Source organism: Orbicella franksi, chromosome 7, assembly GCF_964199315.1.
Source record: "Orbicella franksi chromosome 7, jaOrbFran1.1, whole genome shotgun sequence".
NCBI lineage: Eukaryota > Metazoa > Cnidaria > Anthozoa > Scleractinia > Merulinidae > Orbicella > Orbicella franksi.
The window spans coordinates 18,391,325-18,412,754 of record NC_138151.1 but is presented as its reverse complement, the minus strand read 5'-3'; the positions used below and the strand labels follow the sequence as shown (position 1 = coordinate 18,412,754).

The 21,430-nt window shown below is 37.1% G+C and overlaps 2 protein-coding genes across 5 annotated transcripts in view; one reads left to right on the top strand and one right to left on the bottom strand.

The window, feature by feature from the left end:
- The first annotated feature begins 1,943 nt into the window (after positions 1 to 1,943).
- On the top strand, positions 1,944 to 18,616 carry LOC145491921 (histone acetyltransferase KAT7-like). Of its 2 annotated transcripts, none has more exons than XM_081471223.1 (14): positions 1,944 to 2,187; positions 4,523 to 4,664; positions 5,115 to 5,240; positions 6,650 to 6,762; positions 7,702 to 8,112; positions 9,134 to 9,247; positions 10,251 to 10,529; positions 10,954 to 11,130; positions 11,923 to 12,012; positions 12,938 to 13,078; positions 13,533 to 13,626; positions 14,595 to 14,741; positions 17,619 to 17,725; positions 18,232 to 18,616. In XM_081471223.1, exons 1-14 carry the CDS (start codon positions 2,041 to 2,043, stop codon positions 18,343 to 18,345), a joined length of 2,202 nt encoding a protein of 733 aa, XP_081327349.1. In that variant the 5' UTR covers positions 1,944 to 2,040; the 3' UTR covers positions 18,346 to 18,616. The 2 variants fall into 2 exon arrangements, with proteins under 2 accessions (XP_081327349.1, XP_081327348.1); XM_081471222.1 differs by having other exon boundaries at positions 4,523 to 4,679.
- Positions 18,617 to 20,100: 1,484 nt separating this feature from the next.
- The window catches only part of LOC145491920 (cysteine-rich motor neuron 1 protein-like), a 77,888-nt gene continuing 76,558 nt past the window's right edge, over positions 20,101 to 21,430 (bottom strand). For all 3 annotated transcript variants that reach the window (XM_081471218.1, XM_081471221.1, XM_081471219.1), the window contains one exon: positions 20,101 to 20,557. In XM_081471218.1, the coding sequence (XP_081327344.1) occupies positions 20,532 to 20,557 (26 nt within the window). In that variant the 3' untranslated portion in view covers positions 20,101 to 20,531. The remainder of the gene's footprint in view (positions 20,558 to 21,430) is intronic.

Here is a 21,430-nt window from a genome sequence, read left to right as displayed (position 1 = left end):
GTTAGCCAGAATATCACCCAGGTTTAAGCCTGAATATCACTCAAGTTAGCCTGAATGGCGCTTAGGTTAGCGTCGTTGTTGCGGTTAGCTAGCGATAATGGAAATGGAAAACATAACTTTCAAAAAGTTTCGGACGCATGAGAGCGCGCGCTAAGTAATAAAATGAACAATGATAGGGCAGATGGCCATTGCTATAGCTTTGCCTGAATTTAACGATCTTGGACGTACGGTGACCCCTATTTTTCTTTTGATAGATCATTTTCTCTACCGATTTTCTACGTTCAGCGAAAAAATGAAGGAAATCTATTGACTAGAAGTTTGATTTTTTTTGCAAAATGCAGCATAATTTACAAGTTAATCCACACCAATAAAAAGTTAAGTTTCTACTCTATATTTAGAACGGATGTAAGCAAATCTGATTATTTAGAACAAGCAAAGAACCTAAAGCATAGACCAGCTGTAGCTAAACTACGATCAGGCAACCACAGACTTAGAATCGAAACTGGACGACACTATATTCCTAAATTACCTGAATCTCTTAGGATTTGTAAATACTGCCGCTCTAACCAAATTGAGGACGAAAACCATTTCTTATTTCATTGTGATCGTTATAAAACTAATGGCGGCGGTTTTGACGATTTTCCGAAGATTTCCGGTCACTTTCCGAAGATTTCCGAAGATTTTGCAAAATTGTTCCGAATTCCAGACGAACGCTTCCGAACATTTTCCAAACATTTCCGAAAATTTCCGAAGATTACCGAAGATTGACGAAGACGACCGAAGAAGATCCGAAGATGTTTCGATCATACATCAACAAATTTAAGCTAGATAAAGGGACAAAAGAAAAATGTTATCAAAAAGGAATGACATCTTCACAGTGTGAAAGATAAAAATAGTATCTTCACTGCGCGCGATGAAGATATGATTTTATAGTGAAAGGAAAAATCGTGGTATTTCACTGGTGTTTATATAATAAATAGGAATACCAATATGTTGTTGTTGTTAAATTGTTGCATTGAATTCCGTTCTTTTTAGCCCTTCGTTTATCTGTACGACGGTTTCAAATGTCTCTTGAAGGGTTAAGTTTTGTGAAACCTTGGTAACATTTGGAATTATTTGCGCAACAGACCCACTTCTACAAAATATAACTAAGATCGTTTGCCTCCGTTGACTCACCTTCGATATTTTTAACTATAAACCCCTGTAAACCGTGCTGAACTACGAGCGCAAATTTTTCCAAATCAGGGTAGTTTCCACACGTTTTGTCTCTGAAACGAAGTCGGTGAACTACAATTTTTTTTGCATTTCTGACACAAGTAACTCATTATCTGACTGCAGTAAAAATTTTAAAAAAATCGACTTGAAAATTTTCGCGCGAACGTCCTTAAGCTTGAATATCACCGGCTCAGGTTGCACGAATAGCGCTCAGGTTAGCGTCGTTGGCCTGTTGCGGTTACTATCGATAATGGAAATGTGATACACTACTTTCAAAAAGTTTCGGACGTTAAAATTGCGGATAATTTTATCTCTATTCGGACAAATTTTGGAGAAACATTTCGGACACTGCTGAAACATAGCTTGCGTAAATTTTCGTCTACAAAACTCGAATAAGACTGGAAATGAAATTTATCTGCAGTGTGTTTTCAGAAAACAAACGAAAACTTTCCCCTAATCCAAGAGAGTACGTACTTTTAAGTTTTATACTGTACTGTAGTCCACTGTAACATTAACAGGAGTCCGTTACCCGTGACCGCAAATATTTCGGACGTTTACAATTTCGGTGGAATGAAAGGTCAGTCATGTCAGCCTACACTTCAGGCCAAAAAAATTTCGGACGGTTACATTTTCTGCTCTTTTTTTGTCCTCCGAATTGTTTTGCAAGTAAAAAATATCACCCATATTTATTTATTTCACTAAGCTACCTGCGATCAGGCGTTTTTTTTTTCGTTGAACGGGGGAAGGGGAATTGGGAAAAAGTTCTTTTTCTTCTCCTTTTCCCGAAGATCGCAGGTTACGCGGTAAGCAGATTAGACCCTGGGTATGAGTCGCTCGCGGGTCCTCCCGCGCGTATGCCGATTCCAAGATGGCGTCGACTTTCGAGGCAACCATGTTTTATATTTTCAGAGATATTTGACGGTAGCTCTTCTTTCCAAGTTTAAATCACGAATCGTCATGCCTAAACGCAAGGTAAGGAGGTGTTTTCAGTTCAGTGGCTAGAGACGCGCCAAAGAAATGGGAATAGCATCTTAACTGAGAACATCTTTTACAACTACACGTAAGACTCAATATAACCTTAACTTAAGCTTAATTATGAATGATTTTACATACCTACATAAGCTTAAATACAACTTTATTTGATAATGCAGGTTTACAGAATTGGTAAGACCTAGGTCCTGATGTGGACCTGCCTAACTACAACTACTTTGCTAATAGTAATACCGAGCCATCTCTCAACGCTTCTAAGAACGAAGCATATAGAAACAAAAGGAACCATTCAAATTCAGTGAGATACAAATGAGAGGCCTGATATTCTACAATCTAGCCCAAGGCTACGTTCGTCCACCAAAATGTACGAGGAGAACAAAACAGCAACAGTAAGAGAATACACGAGCTAATGTAGATTTAGCCAAGCCTAAAAGTAAAGAGCTTCCCATAAAATACATACGGTATCATTTTAAGACTCAACACAATTATAACCTTTAAAATATTCACTAACAAGCATTTCACCTCACCAAAATTTGGTTTGTTCAATTCATTTAATGAATTGAACAAACAAAACAAGGAAATCTCCATAAACAAAATATGCAAATCACTCTGTGCAAGTGTCAAATAGCAACTGCTGTTCACTTTTAAAGCATAAAATTCTCAATGAAAAATGACAGAATAAAAGAATGTTAAAGAAAATTTGTTGAATATCAATTGTGTAGTTCCAGATAATAGCCATACCTCCTCCATGGAAGGAAGTTTTTCTAAGACGCCCCATCCCTCTAAAAATTTTAATAAAGCTTCATACATTTCTTTAAATTAAATTCTAATCCCTTCTGTGGGGAAGAGGATGGATATTTTCTGGAACTGCTCATCATCATTCAAGGTCAGGCCAAGAAATGCATTTACAAGCCGGAAAATGCATGCAAAATTTCAAAGACATGCTTTGTTCAAGGTAATTATTCATATTAAAGCATGATTTGAGTATTATTTTTGCCAACAGCTTTGCAGTCATAGCCTTACCAGTCCTGTACCAATAATCTTAAAAGAAATTCACCAATAAGCATTTCACCAAACAGTATGAATTGAACTATCAATATGAGGTATATCGAAAAACAAAGCGTTTAGAAGGGATTAATAAGTGCTCGTGAGAATTCCATTCTGGATGATCTCAAAGCAATATGTGCAAATATGACTGATGACTGTACTCTAGATGTTGCCATGAGCACTGGAGAAGCTAGTATGATGCTATCCTGCTCAGTACTGGGCAAGGAGTAACAAGATGAGGATCAATTAAAACAAAAAATATGTGGATGAATTTAAGGGCATTCCTGACCCATCAGGTCTGATTGATATTACCATTCAGAGGGTCAACTTATTCAAATTAAGGAAGTACAGGCACAATGTGGGAGACCTGTCAGAATATTAACTTACCATAAATCCTCGAATAAGTGCCTCCCACCCTTGAATAAGCATCCCCTTCAAATAAGCGCCCCTCCTATCGGCCAAAATTTAAAATAAGCGCCCCCCTTGAATAAGCCCCCCCTCCCGTCTCCCCATTTTGTGGACGAGTAATGAGACAACAAAGGATGTTTAGTTTTTGTCATGTAGTATTAGATGTTTTCCTTGTTTCAGTTTGTGAACACGTTAAGTTTGAAAAAAATTACAAGTGCTAATGGCGCTGCGATTTAAAGTTTAGGATCAGCTTTTTATGTCGATAAACAGCTTACGTTGTTGTTTATGTGCAGATGATGTATATAAAAAAAATGATCATGTCATGCCACAATTTGAGAAAAATTAAATAAGCGCCCCCCCCCCCCCTTGATTAAGCGTCCCCCTCGGTTAAGCGACCCCCTCAAATAAGCACCCCTCGTCCTCTCCTAAATTTGAAATAAGTGCCCTGGCTGCTAATTCGAGAATTTATGGTAATTATATCACCCTTAAGTCACCCTCACAGTGGCATCAGACATGTATGATGAACACACTGAAGTCATAGTTCTTTACTGGTTTTAGTATTCATCCATCTAGATCTTGCAGTTTTTTTTTAGTTATTCACATGTGTTTTTTTTTGTTTGCATGGTAAGATGGAATTGGTAGGAAAAATCAATGAGAAAATTGGTTTTGCATCCAGTTGATGTTAATTTTCTTTTGTTCTAATCAGTGTGATAGCAAATACAACACAAAGATAAGTAAAAATCAAATTGACTTTGGAAAGTTTTCTACCAAAATCAAATTTTAACTCAAACATGTGATATGTACATCTGCATGTGGCTTACTGTTATTTTATTTCCTGTTTTCCTTGGTATAATGATTACAGGTGACCCAGGATTTATCAGATGATTCAGATTTTGAAGTTGATGTAGTGGAAATCTCTGACAGCAACAGTGATGTAACAGGAAACCCTTTACCCAGTAAAAGATCATCAAGTTATTCTTGGAGAAACAAGAAAGTGCCTAAAGGTCAGTGTATAAAAAGTAAGTGGAGATGTGTTCTTGTTCTTGTTAAACTGTATTACTTTAGAATCCATTGGCATTATTATTTTAATCAGAGATTCTTTAATTGAACATTGTTTCAGAAAATTGTGTTCCTAAATTTTTGGTGTAAAAAGTGTATGAATCCTTGGTGGGATGCCATTGTCCATCACAGTGCTTGGAGTTGCTGCATTTTGTTAGGTTTGCTTTTGGGCTGAGAGGGCACTGTGAGAATAATGTTATTTGTTCAAGAGCACAACACAATGACCCCAGCCAGCACTTGAATCTGAGGGCCTGTAGAGTGGCCCTGCATGGAATGCAAAGAATATCAGTTTTTCAGCTTCCCAGTGGTCAAACTGTAAACAAAAGTTGACATACTAACCAGATAGTTGTTTTCAATAGCCTGAAAAACACTGACATTTGTTTCTGCATTGCCAGCAAAAAGAAGATCCACTCGACTCAATACAAGAAGTGGTTCAGAAGACAACCAACAAGATTGTGTCATTTGTCATGGCTTTGAGGATGATCAGGAATTCTTACAATGTTCAAATTGTAAAACAATTGGTAAGAATCGTCAAAGTAAAAATGTGTATCCAGCAGCTAGAAATTCTTCAAATGTTCTATTCAGTGCTCCCTGACACTCCTAGATATCTGAAGAATATCTCTTAGGCTGTATGTAAAACATTCCAGCAGAATTAAATGTACATGTACACGACTTGTACAAGAATTACTTTGTAATATTTTGTTTTCAAGTATCGTTTCCAGTAAAGGCTTTCAAGTTTCACTCTAAGCTCAATTTCTTGCTGTATTTTTAGTGCATTGGAAGAAAATGCTGACATACAAAACAGCTGGAAATTGATCTCAGGTTCATACAGGGTTCTTAAAAAGTCCATGATACAAAAGAGAGCTACAGTGTAGACCTTGAATATTGAAATACATTTTTGTCAAACCAGCAGCCAAGAATAATCAGAAATGAATATTTTAAAGTTGCAATGTGGTTTTTTGTGACATGTATTTCTTGCTCATATTAAATGTACATGATTGCACAAGATTTTTGAGGCCTGTTTTTAACGCAATGCAGGTGATGTTTGTTGCCCAACTCAGTGCAATTTCTGTTACCTTGAAATTGCAAATTCAAAATTCTGCGTGTAAACCAGCTGCGATTTCAGTACAATTGTAATGTGATTTATAAATCACTGTGAAATGGCAGGAGCTTTCAACATGCTCAAAACCTGATGCAATTTTTGCAGTGATTTCTTGTTAAAAAAGTGACAACCATGTACCTGGAAGGACCCCATCAGGAGGTTTTTGTGATGCAAAAGATGAATGAGGATATAAAACAAACTAGAAACTGCTGTGGACATACATAAGGAACTTCTAATTGAGAAATGGCCGAGATGCCGTTGCTTGTTCCAGAGCGACTCCATTGATTAAAGGGGGAGAGACAAAGAGCTGCAGGTATGGAGGAAATTCAGAGAAGACCATTTTGAGGAGACTTGCACCTGGTATATTGTCAGTGAACTCTGACGACAGCAGTGGCAATGTACAAACAAGCAGCAGCAAAGTCTTCCTCTAGAACCATATAGTACATTACCAAGCAGTTCACAAAAGCAAAAAAAGAGTAAAATCTGAGAGACAACAAACTTTTCATGATGCCATTATAACCAAAGCATGTGTGCCTGCTCTGTGGCAAACCTGCTCATCAAAGTTACCATGTTTTGTAAGTAAGTTGAAATTATCCAATTATGGCAAGAAATTGCAGCTGGTGACTATTTACACACGCAATATTGAATTTGCAATTATGAAGAAACAAAATTTCATTGAGTGACCTTTTTAGAGTTAAATTTCATTGTGATGACTGCCGATTGCAGTGCAGTTGTCACGCTATCTAGTACAGTGTAAATAACAAATGTGGAAAAGTTTTTTTATCTTGTGTCTGTTCAATTTTCAATTGTTAATTTGGTTTAAACTAGGACACAGATCATGTTTGAACCTATCCAGCACTACCTGTCCCAGGTTGGAAAGTTCTTTGTGGCAATGTAAAGAGTGTAAATTGTGTTATATATGCAAGGTAGCTGAAAGTGAGGTAAGTTCTAATTCTATGTCTTTCTTGTCTTTTGCATCAAACAAGCTATCAGCTGAATCAATCAACTGTCAGTTAAAATTCTGTTACATGTAGTTTGAGAAATTGATGCTTGGTAAAGACTTGATGAATAGATCCTGCATAAACCTGTGGTCAAACTATGAGAAATTGGTTTAATTAAAGTATAATTGATTAAGTTAACTTGGTACTAAATATGCTTACACAAACTACATGTTACCACTCAGCAAAGGCAAGGGTTTCACTAAGATTCTGGACAAGAAGGCAATATTATTGGTTTTCAAAGGCAGGCAAATATTTTTGAACTGACCTCCTTTATTAGAAAACTTCTGTGACGATTTGTCACACTAGGCTGAGGAACAATGGTCTCACAGTCAGTCAATTTACCAGGTGTGTGGTCCTAAATGGAAGGAGAACACTATATAACAACTGGTGAGGGTCTATAGCAACTTCATGTAACAGCACAAAGTGTAGTATCCAACCATACACCACAATACAGCCTGATAAAACACTATACACCCCTCTACATGAAACTCCTGTAAAGGTTTGGGCAATTTTCAACCAAATTCAGTTCAATTATTAAATATTAATAAAAGCTGAGATATTAATGTACTTTGAACAAAGATAGAAATGACAAATTGAAAATAGAAATCTCAAGTAACATTGTAATAAAAAATGAAGTAGCTATTGAAGGGTAGCAAAAAAGTGTAGGAGCCATCACAAATCAGAAAGTTGGCATATTTCATTACTTGGCTTGGTGCTGTGTTGTGCTACATGTTGAAGTTATTTCTCTATTCTACATGTCTTGTATTATATAGGTCATGTATCTGATGTCACCAAATTTTAGCTTCACTTAGTCAGCTTTGACATAAGGTAGTTTTACCTGAGCTTGTAGTAATTATTGCCTTGATCATGTGTGTGTAGGTGGAACTTGAAATGTGTGACAGCTGTGACAGAGGATTCCACTCCCCATGTGTTTCTCAACAAGTGTCAGTGCAACGCATCAGTATGTGTCCTGACTGTGCATCAGTAAACCCTAACACCATGCAATTAGCTAACACTATTGAAACTTGTGCAGTTAAGAAAAAGCGAGGGAGACCAAGGAGAGTCCAAACACCATCGGAAATATCTCAAACTGACTATGAATCAGAAAGTTCACCTGGCACTGTTTACACACCCAACACTGATCCTAAAGAAAGACAAATTGTTAAAAGAAGGAAGAAATGTCCCACGCCTGGATGTGATGGGAGAGGGCACATGACAGGCAGATTTGAAATGCATCATACTATATCTGGCTGTCCAAAGTATCACAATATGACACCACAAGAGTGCAAGGTTAGGATGCAATTAAAATTACCTACTATATTGATGTAAATTATATTCCTTCTCCCTGGCTGTGAAATGTTTATTTTGAAAGAAGTTGAGACCATTCATTTCTTTCCACCAAAATAAAAACATGTATCTGCTTAGAGAGACATGTAGAAAGAGCATGCAGCAATACTTAGTGCAGTTATTATGATTAAAATGTACCCCTGATTGTTATCAATAGCCATTTACCATACAATACAGATGTATATTTTATGTGAAATATTTATTTCCTGTTCTGTCAGCTAAAGATAATTGTGGATATTTTGTCACCTGTTGGGCACAATAGCGTAGCCTTGGGTTATTATTTTTGTCATCTGTCAAATGTGGCAGCTTAGCATCAAAGTTGTTTTTGTTTTGACCACATTTTTGTGTATGAAATAAGGAAAGTAACTGAGGATGTTGATGTGGAAAATACGAAAAAAAAGTTTGAAACTAACCAGGGCAGTTTAAAAAAATATATGTGTATGTGTAGACTAAAATGATCAGAAAAAGTTAAAGGAAGACAAATGTTTTAGCTGCGAATGAAGTCTCCAGTGGTGAGACTAAATTGGTTCACTCAGAACTGAATGTAAGTTATGTTCAAAAGGTTTTTTGTAACAATTTATAATAGAGCAATTGTTTAAGTCTGTTTTGTTTGTTTTTTTGATATCTGGGAATAAGCAAGGTAAGCACTATGTGCCTCAGCCCCATTGTCCACCAACTGTCTGTCCAGAAATGTACGTAGCAATTAAATTTGCAGATTTGAGAAAATTTTGTCAAACTGAGTGAATGTTCATTAATTTGATAATTTTGGCAAATTTAAGTCAAATTTCTCTGTCAACTCAATACATGGCCGGCAACTGTGAAATTGTCAAATTTGTGCAATTCTACATGGTGTACCCCGAGCTGTGCTGTCATATTTTTTATGTACATTGTGCAACATTTTTGTACAAGGGTAATAAGCTCATGATTTATGAGAATGCTTAAACTATTATTGTGCGGCCAACAGGAGAAGGCAAAAGAAAGAGAGAAGGACCTGACAGTTTCTTCTGAGCAAACAAGTGTGAAATCAAGCAGATCACCCAACAAGATGGAGCAGCCCAAGAAGACATTAAGAAGCAAAGTCAGTTGATAAGTATCCTTCAAGTGTGAACTTAAGATATGAGTGCAGATAAACACATTTCTTAGTTTAGGCTATACATCAACTGAAGGATGTGCTAAAATAGAGGAGCATGTGAATAAAAACAGCTTAAAATGTGAGCCTCAGTAACAATAATGCTAATATTGGAGGCGATGTTTATCCTCTTCTGTACAAATAAAGCTATATTGGAACGTCACAAAACTACCCATTGTACAAAAGTTACGACATACAACAACCCTCAACCCTAAAAATGTTTAATGATAATGTGAAAAGAAATATAAGGAGTAACGTAATTCAATGTTTCAATGTATCCAACATCATTAGCAAGAATAAAAAGTGTTCAATGTCAAAGTTGTTAAAAGAGTTGAGTTATGAATATTATTAGGTGGCATTTCTGTGTGCGTGATAATTATGCTAATGGCTAACTTCACATGAATCGAGTTCCACTGCACGTTCAATGATGGTTTGAGATCTTGTATATTTTCAATTGATATTTATTCTTGATAATGATGTTGGATATGTACATCAAAATGTCAAATTACGTTCCTTACATTTCTTGTTAAATGCTTCAACAAGCAACTGACCATTTGATGATGTGAAAGCTGCTTGTAATTAATGTAATCCCTCCAAAAATATTTAAGTACAGTTGATATACCTAAACGACTCCATCACATTTCCCAAAAGTTCCTATTGAGCGCTCTTGGAAGTGGGCATGTCTAAAACATAAAATGGTGAAATGACGAAATGGCACTAAATAATGTGTGATACAGTCAACTCATACAATCATTGAGAGCTAACCACCTTCAAATCAGTGATATTTTAGGCTAACCTGAGCACTATTTAGGCTAACTGGAGTGCTATTTAAGCTAACTGTTGTGACATTTGGTCATTTCCTCATTTTGTGTTTTAAACATGCCATTTGACATCAAGACTGATTCCTTCTGACTATTTAGCTGTAATAAATATAGCTTTTTTGTGGTTGCAGGTTCAGCTGTCCTTTATGCCAGAAAAGATCCGTGCAGCTGTAACAAGCAAGGAAATTACTCCAGAGGAACACAGTCTGCAGAAAGGCAATGACAGAAAGATGAGCAAGTTATCTAGTGAAAATCTTCACAACGTGCCAGGTCATCCCTGTGAATCGGATACAAATGGTGCTTCAGCTGTTGAACATCTGGATGAAGAAGCTCTCAAAGACATAGCGACAGAAACTGATTTCAAATTGTTCAAAGAGGCTTGGAAAAGATCTATAGATGCTAATGAAGAGGTAAAGAACATGATTTCTGAAATTTCTTTTCGAAGAAATAATGAATAAATGTGGGAAAGAACAAGAAGAGATCCAGATCATGTCAAAATGTGACCCATGTGTGGATGTTTCTGTTGGCAGCACTCTACCAAGATCAAATCTCAATGTTCAAATCTTTAGAATGCTGTAGGTAGTGCTTTTGAGTTGGTAATTTATTGCTTTGTGAAACCTTTAATGGCTGTGTAAACTGACAACACATTCTGAGGGAATTGACCAAAAAGTTTTCAAAAAAGTAAATGCCAGGGAGAAGAAGGGATAAGTATTCTTAGATTTAACTGATGCCTTATACATAGTATGCCAAGTCAAATCTACATTTGTACAGTTGATCAGTTCATCATGTGTTATATACATAGTATGTTTTACATGTAAATATCTTTTGCTGTAGGAACTGCTGCCATTAAATGGTAGATCTGGAAGCCGTTCTATCGTGTTTGGTTCTTTTGAGATAGATACTTGGTACTCCTCTCCTTATCCTGAGGAATTCCAACGACTGCGAAAAATATACATCTGTGAATTCTGTCTCAAATATATGAAGAGTCAAACAGTTCTTAGGAGACATGTGGTAAGTGTATTTAAATTTGTCAGTGGTAAATGCCCCTTTGTTGATGTAAATAGCTAGGACAGATGTGAAATATCTATTATGGAAATTATTTGGTAATGAATTTCCACTGAAATACAACTGTTAATTTTCCGACACATTTTCCCTGTTCAGCCATTGTCTGCAGTAGATATAAGAATGTTTTCTTGCATCTTGTCCTTGTACAGCAATGCAAGAGTTCATTAAGCCTCACAGCTAGGGGGTAGCGAATGTCATAGTCTATGCACAGGATGTTGCAAGCACTTGTACATAATAACCAACCCCACCCCCCTGGTCAGTGCTGTATGATAATTTTGTCATTCTTGTAGGACAACCTAAACTTTGGTCCTTAATTAATTTCTGGTCCTCAACTAAGTATGAACATTAAACAATAAAACCTTACTAGTTAACTTTGTACACTAGTATTTTTTGGAATAAATTTTTCAAGAATTACATGTTAAGTCATACTTACATTATTGTCAGAATTTCATGTCAGTTTTACACTTTACATTGCCAGTAACATAAACTCTTACATGATGTGTGGATTTCTATATTTGAAGTCAGTAGCCACATGTATTTCAGCTATCCCCCCTCCTATCCTTGAGACAAGACTTCTTGTAAAATTTTCCTTTTGCAGAGCACAAGAGCCATCTTTGTTTAGGGAGGTGCCAGGGGATGGGAGATGGTTGCAGGAGGATTTAATCTTGCACTCCTTTGTATAGATTTACTAGGATAAGCAAATGTTTGACATGTCAAGCTTGTCATTTGTTTTCGTAGGCTAAATGCCACAGTAGATATCCACCAGGAGATGAAATATACCGAAAGAATGGCCTTTCTATATTTGAAGTGGATGGAAAAAACCACAAGGTCAGTCACCAAATTATGACTCGAACTATGTGAGTGCTAAATGTTTCTGTAAAAAATGTATCACACAATGTAAAGGCAAGTTACCTTCGTCTAACTCCTTGTGCCAGATTGGCACATAAGGCCTCCACATTCACTTTCCATTGACTCTTGTCTTGTGCTGCAGCATGCACCCCACTCCAGGACTGCAAGCTCTCTCTCCCTTTTCTACTGTATGCTGCCTTGTTGTTTTTGGCTGACCTCTTTCTCTTTTCCTCGGAGGCCCTTTCAGGGCTGTAATACTATGATTTTCAGGTTGTTGTTGGGAGGTGTCTAAGGAATTGTGATCTTCTCCTTCTTACATCTTAAGGACGTTTGTGCGAAAATGTTGTACTCAATAGATTGTCTTCAAACTTCTACTGTTGACAGATAATGAATTACTTGTTTCAGAAATGATAAAAAAAAAAAAAATTGGGGGTCATGGACTTCATTTCAGAGATAAAGCGTGTGGAAAACTAGTCTGATTTTGAAAAATTGGTATGCATAAATCAGCATGGTCTCCAGGGTTTTTAGCTTAAAATAACAAAGATGAATCAACGGAGACAAACTATCCTAGTAATGTTTTGTATAAGTGAATCCCTTGTGTTAATCCAAATGTTGCCGGTATTTTCAGAAAACTATCATTGCTCATTTTATTACTTATAGCATGCACTCGATGCATGACGTGGTGAGTGAAGATAAAGATGCACAGAAACAATTAGTGTGAATGTCCTTAAATCCCGCTTAATCCTTTCAAGTAGCTCTCGATAACTGATCTTGTCTTGCCATTATTTTTATCTTCATTGTTCTTCACAGGTGTAAAGGCAAATTAATGGATATTAACATTGATTGCATTTAGCTACAATGATGCCTTGGGACTCAGGCCTTTTATTTTGTTTCTGCTGGTTAGGTTTACTGCCAAAACTTGTGTTTATTGGCCAAGTTATTTCTTAATCACAAGACTCTTTACTATGATGTGGAACCTTTCCTGTTTTATGTCATGACGGTAGCAGACTCAACAGGCTGTCACATGATTGGTTACTTTTCAAAGGTAAGACACATATTTATATATTTTTTGCAGAAAACTGTGCAACAGTAAAGGATGCTGAGTGAAGGGGCGGGGTGGATTTGTAGAATACCATTGAATTCTTTTTCAAAAAGGTGTTTTACAATAACTGCAGAAATTCTTTCGTAGTCATAGTCTGCAGATCCACTTTAACAAAGTGATGACAAAATTCATGATCAATAACAAAACAGGCGCATGAAAAACTGATGTCATTTGTTAATTTTAACACAAATGTGTAAAAAAGTCTGTATCTCTGTTAGCTTCATTATGAATTTCATAATTCTATACAATATGTTATGTTGCTAAAGTGCAGTGAAGGAATGTATGGAATCCTTTACCAGTCTGGTGCACAGCACAACTATGCAGACACAGCTTAGCTTAATATCTTATTGATTTATTAACTTGGTGTTTTGATGTTTTTGGTTTTCTTCACTTCAAGGAAAAGAAGTCCTTTTTGAACTACAATGTATCATGTATACTTACCCTGCCAGTATACATGAAACAAGGATATGGAAAAATGCTGATTGATTTTAGTAAGTCACTTAAATTTACATTGTTTGTAATATCTATTCCTTGCTATAGATTGACATATGCAGTTGTGCATGTACAGTCAAACACACACAGAAAACCAATTACGGTGCCAGCATTATTACATGATTACTCATCTGCTCTATAATCATTATCATTATTATCACTCAATGGACCAATCACTCCAGGGGCCTGTTTCTCAAAGGTCCCAAAAAGTTTTTGCACTTGGAAAGCCATGGCAAAATCTCAAACCTTATGATTACAGAGCTGTTTTATTCACATATTCTTAATATGAACAGAGGTTCTCTTCATACAAGGAGTTTCAAGCATATACACCTCTCGGTTTTTACATACAGATTATCTAAAAATGGCTTTGTGGGCCTGAAAATTTTCCGGGGCTTTCAAGAAATGGGCCCTAGGCCAGAACAAGTTAGTTGACTGTACATGTTTTGGACCTTCTTGGCATGTACATGTACATGTAGTATTGTTGTTGTTATCTGCTTTTGTTTTCTTTGTAAATTCTTTTGCTTTGCTGCTTTCTATACATATCTACAGTTAAACCTCCAATAACTTAAATGTCCACCGCTATACCAGTCACCAGGGTTTTTTCTTTGACTCTACACCCATTCCCACACTTAACCGGACTGTTGAGCGTAATAAGATTACTTTCATCTTTAGAGGAGATTATGCAAATTACGCGTTGTTAGAATTTTTTAACAACTGTTAATGACTGCCACTTGTCCAATGCTTTTCTTGTGTCAAGCTCAAGTATTACTTTCTTTAAGTTCATTATCAGTCTGTTAGTGGTCTTCAGTTTTGATATAACTTTATGCAAAGAAACCAGCTAGGTTATTTTCTCTGCACTCTTATTTCCTCCATACATCAGTATTCTACTGTCATTTTTTTGTGTTGCCATTGCTAAAACATTCAGCATCATAAACTGCACTTGCTTTGTCGTGTTTCCGTTTTTCAGGTTATCTCCTATCAAAAGTGGAAGGAAAAGTTGGTTCACCCGAGAAGCCTCTATCAGATCTTGGACTGATTAGTTATCGCAGTTATTGGAAGAGCATTTTGCTTAAATATCTCAAGAATTTTGGGTTTGACAGGATCTCCATTAAAGGTAAGGGGTATATCTTAGTGTTACAGAAATCAATGTTGGTTAGCTATACGAGAAATTCTGTTTTGGGGTGGGTGTTGTGTAGTATTTTTTGAATCATGTGTTTTAACACAATTAAAATTGCTCTTTCTGTAACACCAAGAAACTTCTTAAATGAATAGACGTGTCGGAGATTCATTTGCGTTCCAACAGATCTTGTGTTCATTTGCCTTTAGTTAATAAATTGGTAGAACGTCTATCCCAGTTAGTATTGCAAAATCGTTGCTGAACTGTTTTTGTCGCGAGAGTGGCCTCATGATTTTCTTAATGTTTATGTTCATGGCAGAGAGACATCGGTAAAACTTTCCATTTTCTCAAAATTTATGCATCTTAAAGACTTAGCAAGAATTTCAAATTGACTCGTTTTGCTTTTGACGTACGTCATTCATTTGAAGCCGGTCATTCATTTGAAGCCCTTCCACGTGACTTGAAATGGTTTCACGTGCCTGTCAGACACCTAAAAGACAAAATAAAAACCCGACTTAGGCTAACCACTTCTTGTCAGTCCGAACTGTAGGTTATGGATCCTCATTTTTCCCTGTTTCATTTTTTTTTGTCTTGCGCTTCTTGTTTGAGGCCGTAAATTGAAGGGGAAAAACTTGGTCCATAACTTAGAGCACGGAACTTGAATTTGTTTTGTGAGAGGTATTTCCTTGCTAGTAGGGAGGTCCCTATGGAGAAAAATTGCACCCTGCACCCAAGACACGGCTTTTAACTTGGAAATTTTCCAAGTTGTTGGTGTGGAGTGGTGGTCCTTCACTCCGCCACTTCTTTTTAAACATTTCGACCACCCCCCGGGGGGGGGGGGACTCCCATATGAAAGGGTCGGGGATGGTCGTTGGAAAATTTGAATTAAATCCCCAAAGAAGCTTTATTTGATTACTAAAAGATACCACTTAAAACGGAATGGGTTGAATTACCAGCAGCTGTTCAGGAGAGGAGGCCGCTCTAGTAGACTAGATTCGAGAGACCTTCGGAAATCAAGCCTAAAAACGGAAATAAGAGCATTTTTTACAGTGCGTTTACTGACACCGGGGCCACCCATACATTGAAAACCAATCAGATGGTAGAACTGAAACAGTAGATTCCAACATTTTCAAATCCAACCAAACAAATGTCCGTATCAAAACAATGAAATCTCAACTTGTTCATTGTGATGACCTGTGTCATGTTGGCTATAGTCGAGAGGTAGAAGTTGAAACGATTTTTCGATTGTAAGGAAAAGAATCATTGTTTTTTCTTGGCGATTTGATGGTAAGGAAAAGTCTTCACGGTTTTTTTTTCACAAACCTACGGGATACTAGGGGCTAGCATATTGTGAGTTCGAAAATAATCAAGATCGGTTGATTAAAAGCTCCAGAAAATTTTTTCAACACAAGAAATGGAAAGACAAACGCTACTTTTCCGTAAATGATTTCTTGACATAAATGTATGCGTTAAAAAAACACTTAACCCCACCGAACAGGGCTTCACTTTGTAGATCGGACGAGACGCGGTGCTGTCCTTGCGAGATGATAGTGATTCCATGCTAAACACCATAGTTTATTTCGAAGATCTCTCAAATTTTGAAGCCCATACTTGAAATATTGACCCCAGGACCCACGATCGTATATATTTTTTTGTCTTTTATTAATTTTTATTCATTTCAAGTTACTTACAATTTTTTAGAACCAAACAGAATTCATAATCAAACAGACACGGTACATGATACATTTACATACACACACACTCCTCAGTTCCTCTTAACTCTCTTCTACTTTTAGATATAATACTAGTGCGGCGCAGCCACAACACGAGATTTTATGTCAATCTTATTGTTTTTGTACTTGCCCTCACTTCATATACGATCGTAAATGCCTAACTGAAGTTCAGATTGGTATCAAAGATATAGAAATCATACACAACTTTATATCGATGGAGCGGTCAAACTTCACCATACAGGGCAATGGATGGGCTAAGCCAAAGACGAAGAAACCGTCAGAGCGTAAATGTAAGGGAAGGAAATCACTTGCATTGACTTGTGTATATTGGCGGGGAACATAAAGAACAAAAAAATGTAATGAAAATAGGAAAGGAGATGAGAACCCGAAATACAGGGATTTTATCACTTGGTCACGCGTTCAGTAAACTTAGCTTTGGTGATTGGACAACAAGCGGTACTTTCTTTGTGGTAACGGTCTCGGACAAGGATTCGCGGTGTGACGTTTCCTTCTGTATTCTCTTACAGTTGCGTTTTGCACTATTTCTTAACATTGCCAGTGGGCTGCGACTTAAGTTTGGTGGCGTCACAATTTCCACTGTTTACAGATGATCCATTTTCCAAGTGGAGTGGCTCATAACCACTTTGATTCCGTTTTATACAGAACTTCCGGCCGGCAAACACATGTGACGAGAAAAAAGATTGCGAGATTGTAGAAATTCAAAGAAGGAAAATTTAAAACCCTGCGGCACTTTTCATTTTGTATTAAAAAGAATGCTGGCCTGTGTAATGTCATGTTTTGTCAGCAACGAACTTATCAACATGTTTCAGTCTTTGTCTTGCTATGGCTCTGTTCGTTAGTTTTTTATTTTGTCCGATATAACATACGCTCTGATTGGGTATTTTAGGTAAGATTATTTCGTAATGCCCGTGAGTTATTGTTTATGCCCTACTAAAAAGATAACAAAATAAAGTTTGTAGTTGTTATGCTTAAAACACTTGCTCCAAGACCTCACCATTATAACGATGAAAACCATGTCACAAGATCTGAATAACGGTATGTACATTTAAAACTAAAAAATGAAGGTAAGTTTGAAATTAAGTAGCGATTCATTTGATAACACTTCTTGCTATTTTCCCAGACATCAGCCAGGAAACAGCACTTCATCCAAGTGACATTATCAGCACTCTACAGTATTTGGGTATTCTGAAGTACTGGAAAGGAAAACACGTCATTTTAAGAGCCACGGTGAGTGTCACTAAGTGCAAAGAAATGTCTATAATGTAAAGAAAATTTATTATCTTGTACATGCTAATGGCAGATAACCTAGTTTCTTAGTCAGTGGGTGGGGCTTTTAAAATTGAAATTGCAGTCAGAAAATAGGCTCAAATATCAGCTGCTTTTAAGTAAGTGGCACAGAATTCGAGACAGGGGCGCAACTGAACCTAGTGGGAATGCTAGAATATCATGACAAATTATAGTTGCAACTTGGCAGCGCATTTTGCAGATGTATTATTTGGATACAATACTTCCAATGGGTCTGCTGACAATGTAGATTTTAAGGCTTGGCTATGCCAAGATGTAGCATTATAAATTATGTTGTATGGTGATGGTTTTCATTCCGATCCACGCAGAACTGTACATTCTACCATTTCATCCGTCAATTTACAACTTGTTTTAGCAGTGTTGGCCAATCCTTTAGCTGTAAGTAGATTTTTGCACATAAAGTAACATGTATTATTTCCTTAATTCAGGATCTATTTGATGACTACGAGAAGAAGGCTTTATCTAGGCCTGCCAGCTATCAGGAGATTGATCCCACGTGTCTATCGTGGGTCCCAAGAACTATTCAAGATGAAAAAACATAGTATGGCCACCCTTAGGGTTGACTGACAAGTAGAGCAGAACGACGTGTACTAAAACACAAAGTTTACAAGATCGTCTTAGTCCCTCTGATGGAGATAACGATTGTTGCTCCCTTACAAAGGCAGCAATCCTCATGGGAAGTCTTGGGACGCTTCATCTTTTACCAATAAATCTTTGTCTTCACCTCCCCCTCACAGACCAACTCAGTGCTGACGTTGATCCATACAACAGGCCCCATGTTCTCCTTTCCTTTTTTTTTGGGGGGGGGGGGGAGGGGGGTCGAAGAGGGGGGCAAAACGTAGATCACTTGTTGGCATTTTGTCGAGTCTTGAAGTTATCAATGTGCTGAGAATGGTGTAAATTCTTTAAATTAACTTCTTGATCCGTTCATAGTTAATATGTTTTATCTTGTGATGCTTTAGGATCTTAACCTTCCACTGACAGAACGGTGAAAAAGAAGAAAGTGAAGTCACCAGATTTGATAAGCATGATTTCATAAAACTTTGTGTCTGAGAAAGACTGTCAATTTGTAAAGAACTAGTCTAACTGTGAGAGGGGCTTTTAGAACAGTCCTAAGGCAGAGTCGCGCTCAAGCTTTAAAGAAATACAACCTCCTGGACCCTTAGATGTTTGCCACACTCGCAAAATAATCTTAAGCTTGATGTAGAGGAAATACTCAAAGTAAGCGGTTGAGGACTGCCAACTTGAAGCCCTGCACTTAAAACACAGAATTCATTAAGTAAAAATGAACCTCGTTGTCTGTTCACTGGTTGTTTTATTTATTTGCTGGCTTTTTTAAATTTTAAACGATACACATTTGAAAATGTAGCGAACTCATAACCATTACTTAATCTTATCCAATACTATCTTACCCATTACCGTATTACATTATGTTAGCATAGAAACAATTACAAAAATTACACATACTCAATTCCAAAGTTGAAACGTCTGGTGTTTAGGAACAAGACTTATCCTTGTGTACTCATCAGTTCATGGTTTTTGGTCAGATTGCACCCATCTGACTCATGAAACTGGGTCAGTTGAAAAATGACACATTTTATTTATACCACAATTAAAGGCATTTAATTTGACTGTTAATGGCACTAAGGACAGTTTTGCTCCTACTTTGCCTTGCTTTTCACCAACCACTGTAACAGCAAAATCATTTGACTTAAAATGATCAGTAACCTATCAAGTATATCTGAAAGGTCAAATAAGGCAAACGCCACTAAATGACTAGTTACATCCGGTCCTATTTCCCACGCTGGGAAAAGAACCTCAACAGTGATGGCTGAATAAGGAAAAGAGTGGATACACTGTACCGGTAACTCAAGTCAAGAGAGGATGAAGGCTAAGAGAGTAAATCCCCCATATAGGTCCTATTTCCAAGGTAATCCCTCTAAAGGTATTTTTAAGTCACTCCTAGTTCAAGAAATCCCAAGAGGGTCTAAAAATTGTCAATCCCGTTACGCTGATTTTTCTGATTTGGACAGCCCAAGCTGCTTTACGTGCGTTTTTCTTACTCCCCAAAAACATCAATGCAGCATGCGTTGTAACAGGAACTGGGTACCATTTCTAAACTAACTTAAGAGGGATTACCGTGGGAATAAGGCCTAGCTACATGTGGATTAATAGACCAATTTCGATATATTAAAATTCAGCCTAACACAATAGACCTCAGCACGAGGCTCTGGGGAATAAACCCCACAAACTCTGTAGTTATTCCCCAGAGCCTCGCACTGAGGTCTATTGTTTTAGGCTGAATTTTAATATATCGAAATTGGTCTATTCTCTTACCCTTCATTCTCTCTCGAGTAAGTACTATCACTTGTCCATGATTTGCTCTATGGTTTCGAATAAAATAACGTCTTCCTTTCCTGTCACTGATACTGTCTTTGATTCTTGAGAAATTTGAAATTCATCAAAATCTAGATAAGGCAGAAGTTGCAACTTGACAGCCTGACAAATGTTATCTAAGTGCCTATATACACTGATGCTTCACTGTGCATTTAATATACAGAGTTTGCTTTCCACTTAACAGTGGTTAACATAATATACAAAATCAACTTCAATGTAAAATGATCATCAGTTTTATTTTAGGATGAAATATTGGATATTCCTTGGCACTTAACAGCCCTGTCTTGACTTTCCTGTTTTGACTGTCTTGTTCTTTCTCAGACCCACAAGTTTAACTCGGCCGTCTATCTTCATGTACTGAAACAAGGAAAAAATCATTGATACCTAAAAATTGTAGACCAGCGATTCATGAGTTCTAGTCAAAGCCATGCAGAACTGATCATGCATGTGTGTTCACTGCTAAAACTGTTCCAAAAGTGCATCTAACTACTTCAATATAGTATTCATGACTAGATACACAATTTGGTGTTAAAGTATAGCAGACAAATCCAGGCCATCACTGTTTAGGGCACTGCCAATGGAAGTAACTGTACGATGATGACCACTCGCAAGCGAAAACAATTCTCTGGGGATGTTCACGTCTTGAGTGCATCACTGGATTATGACGCACGCTTACCTATATGCCGAGTTTGATAGCTTGGATTTGTTGGCTATTTTACAAAGTCCAAAGATGTACGCTTATGACGTGAACAATTTCTATTGCCATTGTTATAAAGCAATTTTAGCTGTGCAACATCGAGCCATGTTGCACATGGGGAGCCTGGAAAGCAATCAAAAAACTTGTCTCAGGACGCTTACGCTTCTTTCGTGATTTCCAAACTTCCCACATGCATTATGAATCAGTAATGCACACGAAGTGTGAATCAAATTGTTAAATTACATGTACTCTTTAGTCCAAAACATGTATTATATAGCCTGCAAACGAATTCCAATTTTTGTACGTAAGTTTAATCTGTCATTGCATTGGTCTGGCACCCATACCCCTCTGCAGATTTTTGGTCCCTTCCCAGGGGTCTTCCCGCCCCAGGCCTTTGCGTGTCTCTCAACTGAACTTTCGTTTGCTCCTCATGTTTGAAAAGGAAATGACAAGTCAGCATTTTGCTCTTTTGAAAAACTTAAAAACAATCGGATGACGTGCAAATTTGCTTAGATTTAGCATCTTTTATACAA

Bases quoted from the DNA above. Each gene is read 5' to 3' on its own strand.
- LOC145491921 (XM_081471222.1), top strand. From the start codon at position 2,041: ATGAGTCGCTCGCGGGTCCTCCCGCGCGTATGCCGATTCCAAGATGGC. The intron at 6,763-7,701 runs GTAAGTTCTAAT...ATGTGTGTGTAG, and splicing joins GCAAGGTAGCTGAAAGTGAG to GTGGAACTTGAAATGTGTGA. The intron at 8,113-9,133 runs GTTAGGATGCAA...TGCGGCCAACAG, and splicing joins TGACACCACAAGAGTGCAAG to GAGAAGGCAAAAGAAAGAGA.